Source organism: Symsagittifera roscoffensis, chromosome 3 (assembly GCF_963678635.1).
Source record: "Symsagittifera roscoffensis chromosome 3, txSymRosc1.1, whole genome shotgun sequence".
Taxonomy (NCBI): Eukaryota; Metazoa; Xenacoelomorpha; order Acoela; family Convolutidae; genus Symsagittifera; species Symsagittifera roscoffensis.
The window spans coordinates 73,977,813-73,985,877 of record NC_087064.1 but is presented as its reverse complement, the minus strand read 5'-3'; the positions used below and the strand labels follow the sequence as shown (position 1 = coordinate 73,985,877).

The 8,065-nt window shown below is 38.5% G+C and overlaps 1 protein-coding gene across 1 annotated transcript; it reads right to left on the bottom strand.

The window, feature by feature from the left end:
* Positions 1–1,934: 1,934 nt before the first annotated feature.
* LOC134841507 (uncharacterized) lies at positions 1,935–6,286 on the bottom strand. The gene is made up of 6 exons (XM_063857535.1): positions 5,415–6,286; positions 4,413–4,708; positions 4,188–4,324; positions 2,798–2,978; positions 2,409–2,564; positions 1,935–2,189 (listed from the first exon to the last, which is right to left on the bottom strand). Exons 1-6 carry the CDS (start codon positions 5,734–5,736, stop codon positions 2,010–2,012), a joined length of 1,272 nt encoding a protein of 423 aa, XP_063713605.1. The 5' UTR covers positions 5,737–6,286; the 3' UTR covers positions 1,935–2,009.
* Between the last annotated feature and the right edge of the window lie 1,779 nt (positions 6,287–8,065).

Here is an 8,065-nt window from a genome sequence, read left to right as displayed (position 1 = left end):
TCTTGTTGAAAAGCTTTTTGTATCCATAAAGTGCACTAATGGTATGAATGAATCGACCCACTCAGCACAAAGCAAAAACTCTCACCAGAGGTACAATTTTAACGACGGAAACTGGCATATTTTGAGAAGATCGACAACCAATTAAAAAGAGAGACGAAATCCGAACTGAAATTTTTCTGCGGAATACAAACGGCAACGCCCACGAAGAGACTGCGTCCATGGCACCTAATTATTAAAAAAACCAATCCAAGTCTGTAACCCTTCCCGGCAAAAATTGTCCTTCAATATCATAATTATATCTGACTTTTGCGTAACAGAAAAAGTTGCGGCCAACATTGATTTAAAACCCAACATGGACATGGCGAGTAATTTATCAATATTCAACAGACAAATATAGACAATTTTCTGTACCTGACAGCAGAGGCGGACAGGATCTTCTCCAGACGGGGAGGCAGATTTTCATAAAACTTTTTTTCATGTCGACCAAATTGATGTTCCGAGCTCTCCCAAATCACTACAAAGCGTATGCTCTGGCCAACATTTTGGCACCGCAGACACAATTTTGAAAACAACAGGCCACAAAAGGCGTTTTTAGGCGCTCCACTCTCAAAAATAGTTTATGTTGGTGCCGAAGGAGGTCATAAAATAGTACCAAAGGGGGACTCTTTGGGTAGTCAGGGTTCAAATCCCTGAGAAGGGGCGTCAGCCCCTCCTTAATTCAGCTACTGAATCAGAGACTTTATTTGGCAACGGGTCATTCGAGGTTTGTCCATTATCCGAACACTTGTTTTACAATCTTTTTCAGGAGAATTTTTTTTTGCTATTTACACTTATAGCCTTCTTAGAGGAAAATTCGCTGCGATAAAAAAAATTTAAAAAAAAAATTAAGATCTCACAAGGCACATCCACTTAAATTTTCTCCAAATCGTAACCGAATCTAAGATGGGAAGCAATCAGCATTAGAATGAGATTTATCTGGGATCTTAAGACTGAAAAGTAAATGAAAAATGCTTATATCGTTGGCATGCTTGCCCAAATATCAGAGGTTTCCTTCGTTTGTTTTTTTTTTAAAACGGAAACTGTAAAAAAGTTCGCAGAACCCAGAAATTACATAACTATTTCAATGTTTTCACAAAACTTAGATTTTTCACCCTATTAAATTGTGGGTTGTTCCAAACAAACCCGCAGGACTGTGAGTTTGCAAAAGATGACTCAGCGTATGGGAACTTAAGATTATAAGTTAATCGACTCCGCCTTTGCTCCAGTTGACCTTTATGCTTGCTTAGCTGACGCCCTTTCTAATAACATGTCAGACAGCAAGAACTGGGCTAGGAAAAATGGGTAAACTTACTCAAGCAAAAACAGATGTTCCGCCAGAATTGGCACTAAAAAGAGCACTTTTACTGCTATTTTGGTTGCAAGAAAGTTAACTATCACACAACTCTTCGCAAACACCATCGCGAACACGACAAAAAACAGCTCTATAAAGAGCAATAAAAGTATAGAGAAACCTCGAATTAATAAAAATTCGGCAACCACGGATCCGACCTAGATATTTTTACCACCTAGCCATGGACGCTTAGTAAACCACAAAAAATAGCCACAAATCCCGCAGAGAACAAATGTTTTGAAATTTCCAATGCTACACATCGTGATTATAGCAAATTTCCATCAAATAAGTGAACACTTTAATTTGCGAGTTAGCTTAGAAAAAAAGAAGGTTCACACTAATACACTAACGCTGGCTAGTGCAATAATTGGAAGCAGAAAGGAAAAGTTAATTAATTTTGAATTTTCATGAAACTGAGCAAGTAGCAAGTCAGTGAGTAACATCACACGTGCGAATTGTTTGCAAACTTACTTAGAGGAAAAACTAGTACCCGATTACAATTCCCTTGCTAATCGCAAGTGTATTTAAAAAAAACATCCATGTTCCGCAAGACGGAGTTCAATCACCAGATTTAATTTAATTGTATATCTCTAGAATACAAAGAACTTTTTCAATTAAATTATGTTGAGATAGACACAGGGTCAAATTTAGAGTTTTCATCCGAGTAGTTTATTACAACAGTTTTCTTCCGATCCAGACTAATTCTGCCTGCGTGTAGAATTGCACTCACTTGCAAAGTGGTAGAAGCAGTAGGGAGCAGGTGTTCGAAGTCACAAGCTGATTTCAAACCGTCGTTCACCTAATCAAAACCCAATGTTAATTCAGAATTTTTCAGTCACCATCCAGTGATTCGACAGATTACCATTAACGACATAATTCTTATTTTTCGTAGCGTGGCGAAATGGGCCATTTATGTTTCCACAAAATTATGTTTCCACTAAATTCGAATCTATTTCCATTTGAATGATTTTCCTAGCAAGCGCTGATTGGTTAGCATTCAATAGTGTGCTTTACTCACCTGTTGTGCAGCCAGTACAAACTTCTCAAAGCTCTGGTATCCGTAGCCAGATTGACCACTGTAGTATCCCTCCGAGTCAGTGGTGTACTTCATGTACAGGGGATTGACAGATTTGAAGCCATCCTCATCCGTACTCACATAGTAGCCTCTATGTGCCTAAAACACACTACTAAAAACCTCACGTCGAATTTCACCGTTACTTAATGTCAATTTTAAAAGTATTCAATAAGCTCAAAATTTGGTCCTAAAATTACATCACATCAGGGCTAAAAAGACAGCTTAAATGCAAAGGGCGAAATAAAATCATAACCAGCAGATAACCGCACGAGATGGCATTAAATTTGCATTATGTTGATAAATGACATCAAAGGAGCGCATTTAATTATCACCTGATCTGCTTTGAGGAACCCTTTGTGAGTCTGGCAGTAGAAGTGTTGCTGACTGTGCACATCAGAGGTGGGGTCAGTCCAGGAGGCAGTGTACACTGCGTGACCTTTTGACCCCGAGATAACATTCTCCCACTCCACCATTAGGGTAATGGTGTCTTCGCAATGACGACCATCGTTGAATCTACAAAAAATTCAAACTTTAATCATTAAAGGATCCTGAGAAATTTATGATTAATGGATTCAAAAACTCGGGACATACAAATATGCTGGCCCACCCGCCAGTAGCGGATTTAGGGGTGTGGGGACTGACGCCTGACTACCCAAAGAATCCTCCCTTTGTTCTATTTTGAGATATCCATTTGTGGCTGACTGACCCTAAAATTTTTCCAAAGGCGTCTTTGGCGCCAATATATACTATCTTTGAGGTGGGAGAGCGCGCCGAAAAACACAACTTTTCGGTCAAAACTGTCCAAAAAGTGCTTAAAACCCCCCTTTTTGCCGTTTTTTCAAACAATTTGCAAGGGTCGCAAACAAATTGGCCACGACTGTCTTTTTTTAGTGATTGAACGCTTGGAAAAGAAATTATTTGTTCGACTTAAATTTTTTGTTTCGCCGAAAAGAAGCAATCACTCTTAAAAATTCGGAAGAAAACAACTTTCCTTAAGATGACAATAAAATTAGAGAGATCCAACTTTTTACACATGTTCATCAAAATGCGTACATTTACATTCTAGCGCGTACCAAAGTAATGACTAAAAATTCTGTAAATTGTGATAACTTTCCATTTACTTGCGCAGTCTCTGAAGCAATATCTACAAAAATGAGCAGCTGAACTTCGCCTTCTTTCACACTTGGAAAAACAATTAGCTTTAGTTTAAGTTCACACTCCTCCCAAACTATTGATCGCGAGTCAATCGCTTTACCACCCAAGCCAACAGGTACTCAACCAATAGCTCTTAATATAGGATACGTCTTCCTTGAAGAAGTACTGAATTAAAGCACTAACCATTCCAAACGAAAACGAAGTCCATTTATAACAAAAACTGACCAAATTGACGAAACTTTATGCGCTTCCCCTTGACGAGGCAACTACAACAACACAATATAGGATACAGTCAGTATCATGCATATTGGCTATTTAATTAAAATCCAATAAAAGCATTACCAAAAAACAACAACTATTTGAAGCCAAAAAAGTGCAATACAATTTAAAACTGTATACTTCTTTGTGGCCTTTCCCATTATAGCCGCCCCTTCACCCGCAGTCATCAAAATGTTTATTTTGTGTTTATGTTTATGAAAAAAAAGTTAGATTTAAGCTCAAAAAAAATAAACAATACAACTCATTAAGAAGATATTCGATTATAAGCATTACACAAGCCAGAAGTACCTTTTCTCAGCTTGGCCTGAAGAGCTAGTAGCAGATACTTTCAGAGGCCTTCCTTTGCCCTGCATGGCCCACACATGCCAGTCAACGTGGTGCGAGTTGAGGTAGTAGCTGATGTCACTCGATATGCCAGCCCATGCCTTTAAAACCGAATCAGTGTCAATTTTGTTTTTCAGATTGAAACAGTTTCCAATAGAATGTTTCATAGTTAATACTTGGGTTTTTAACCTGAAATGTATCTAGCTGGAACTTTGGCTGACTCATGTAGGAGTAAAAGTATCCGAAGTCGCCCATCTTCCCCGAGTTTAGTCTCTGTCTCGCATCTGCGTAGATCGGATCAAATCTCTTGTGCACTTCAACTAATAGCAGCCTATTCTTCTCGTTGGCTAATGTCGCTAGAATCTGGTGCTGTGTAAAGTCAAGAACTAGTGGTTTGGCTACCATTACGTGGCATCCATGTTCCAGAGCGGCCTTGGTCATCGCAAAATGAGTATCATCAGGGGTGAACACAGACACTATGTCGCCTGAAACCAAGCGCGGTTATTTAATAATTCAAGATTTTAATAGTGGTTCACTACCCACGAATAAACTTAGTCCTTAGAAATTTAGCAACTAGCTTCCACCATCAGAAAATCAACATTTTAGTAACCTTTTGAAACGCTTTAAGCAAGATGGAATCACAATCGAATAAAACCAACAGTGTAAAAGAACAAGGAAATCGAAAAAATGTTGATCTTTGAACGTTTCTCTACTTTCCAATATCAACGAAAAATTATCTCACATTGAAGAACTTTGAATTTCAAATACTGTCTTTGACTGAAGCCTATTCTGTCCTAAAGCCTATTCTACTACTATTGCCTTTTTTCGAACAGTAATCCCGTTTAGAGAAAACTGGATCAACAGGTAGTTTCATTATTTCGCTGAGAAATCAAAAATTTCCATTTGAAAAGTCCATTTTTGAAACTAGAAGTCATTCACGATTTTAGTGACCTTATTCACTTTTAACACATGAAATGAACTGAACTTAAAAAAACTTCATAAGTCAAACCGCAAAACAGTAAATTTGAGCGTGATCACATTTCAAGAAATCTTACTGAAAAAAAACATCAAGACCTGTAAAAGGGAAAATCTGGTCGTTCCCTTACTCTTTAAAATAGTGGTTTTCTCATTTTTTTGAAGTCATACATACTCAAGAGTGAAAACTATAATGAAAAATGATCATACACTCACCGCTTTTCAATATTTTCAGTGCAGCCAAATATGCATCTGGGTCTCTCTTTACGTCATTCCCCGGGAAACTCTCGAAGTTTGAACTCAAGTCCTTGTACCTGCCATCAATCAATCTCTTCAAATGCTCTCTAGCATGTGGAAACTTAGTTCCATTAGTCCCGGCAATTAGAATTTGATCACCAATTAGACCACGTCGCCGCAGGTCGAAATGTACCAGACCTACAACCCCGCATGATTTGTCAGACTTGGATCCTCCACCAGGCACGTAACCCGTGACATATTCACCTGTTCCAATTATAAGAGCATTTGGTTGACTCGACATGTTAAAGAACTATATACTGGACAATTTTATTCATATTTTATCTGGTAAAACAGCTTCTTAGATAAAATACGTATCATTGACCGGAAAACAAATACATCCTTAGATAATAGAGCTTCAATTCAATAATTGAGTAAATAGGCGCATTTTATACCAATCGGATAAGATTCGATGAAATTTCGATACAGCGACAGAGCAGAACTTGCACCTTTTAACGTCATGAGAAAAAAATGTTGTCATACGAGCCAATCCACGGTTTAGATAAAATCATACCAACATAAATATATGCATCTACAAATAATTTATGTTTATAGATAATCATGCTTCTTCATAGGTTGTCACTGTTCGACCTTCTTTAAACGTATATAAATAGTTTGTAAGTTTAGCTTTTATTGTTTTGAAAGTTAAGACATTGCAACTTAAAGTAGAACCTTGGTGAACAATGCTGAACGACAGAATGCTGAACGGCAATGCTCAACGTCAGAAAAAGCAGTTTTCGAAGAAGAAAACAAGATTTAAAGAAAACTAGATCAGCAAGTATTTTTTTATTCCGCTGGGAAATGAGAAATTTTCAATTTTTGGTAAGTCCATTTGAGAAACCCAGACGATTTATTTTAGTTTTGAGGAACTCATGATTGGTTTAAATATAAGCTTTTGAAAGATCCAACAAAGCTACGGCAAATTTGTTTCTTTTCATACCATTTTGAAGACACCAGTACAGTAAAAAGAACATTCATACTAGAGTTGAATGGAGCCTGTCATGCTCAGTTTTCTCGCGACAACTGAAAACATCAAATAAGAAATCAGAACGACCGAATTAACAATTGCGGGAAGTTGTCAAACATATACAGTGGGAAATTGCTATTCTCAATTTCCATCGTAGAAAACTAGAGTAGAGCTGTCCTATCTGATATAGGAGACAGAACAGATACGAGAGCAGAGCTAAAATCAACTGGACCAGTGTGAACCTTCAACGGAAAGGCGGACAAGTGAAGTCTCCCAATGGTCCAGATCCAAAACTATATTCTTGAGTTAAAACTTACTTCCTTTGATTGGAACTCATCGTGGGAAAACTTCTTGAGTTATATTTGATTATATTTATGCCGGAGTCTTTAATTGCCGGAGTGTTTAATTACTCTGTTTCTCAAGCGTGCTACTATGTAAGTACCAAATTTAGTTTTCTCGAGTGTGTTTTATGATTGTTATGTTGAGATAAGGCGAGTTTTAGGTTGATCCATCTGAAATGGATCAAAGTTCCACTGTCTACTAAGAAGTAACTTAACGGATTGTTCCGACCCTGTTTTTAACGGCGTTCGTGTATTTTGGGTATCTCGAGACCTAAGTATGGGAACGTTCTTATTTTCTAGAGTAGGGGGGATATTTTGGTAGTAGCCTTTAAGCTGTAACGGGTTCTAGTCTCATGTCGCAAGCGAACCGAATTGGCTCCGACCGTTTTTGAGGTAGAAAAACACAAGAGATATTGTCCCTGACTCTTGAGCCAATGGTTATAGGGCCTATTTTTCTTAAGCCTCATATGTGACCGAAGTAGGCGACTTTTACATAGTGTTTTTATGGCGCTCCTGGGTGTTTTTACGACATCATGACTACGGAGTCGAACCCACTTGACGCAGCTCCGGGCTGCATGCCCATTCTAGAGTACCGGTGGTACGGTTCAGCGGGAACGTGTAAACCTTCCGGTTGTACCGTGATAGCTTTTTAAGAAAACTTGAGAAAACTTCCTGGTACGCTCTCCGAACGAGGCCTAGCTAACCGAGTAAGGGGTGTAACTAGGGGGACAAAAAAAAACGAGCAAAAAGACAAAAGCGGAACAAAAACAAGAAAAAAGTTTAGAAAAAGGAACAAAAACCATTAAAAAAAAAACAGTGACTTGGATACCAAATTAGTTGGATCAAACCTTTATATTAATTAAATAGTATACCCATACTGTTTTATAAGACCGATCGTTTCGATCAATCTAGCAATCTAAACCAGTGACTTCAATAAGGTGCCCAAGTGGGGGGCGTTGTTAAGGGTTTTCAGATAGCTTGCAACCTAGCCGGACCTCTAGGAGACTTGACTGGAAGAGGTGACCAGCCGAGTGGGAAAGTGGTTCACAAGGACTGAGCTGAACCTCTAGGAAACTTGACTGGAAGAGGTGACCAGCCAAGTGGGAAGGTGGTGCTGGTGTCAAGTGCAGTGCACGTGAGGGGGACAACCAGCACGGGATCGCTACAACAAGAAGAGGACGCACAGGGGTGTTCTCATGTTGGGCAAACGGGTATCGTTAAAATCCACATTACATTATAGGAAATAAGTGTAAAATTGGATAAGC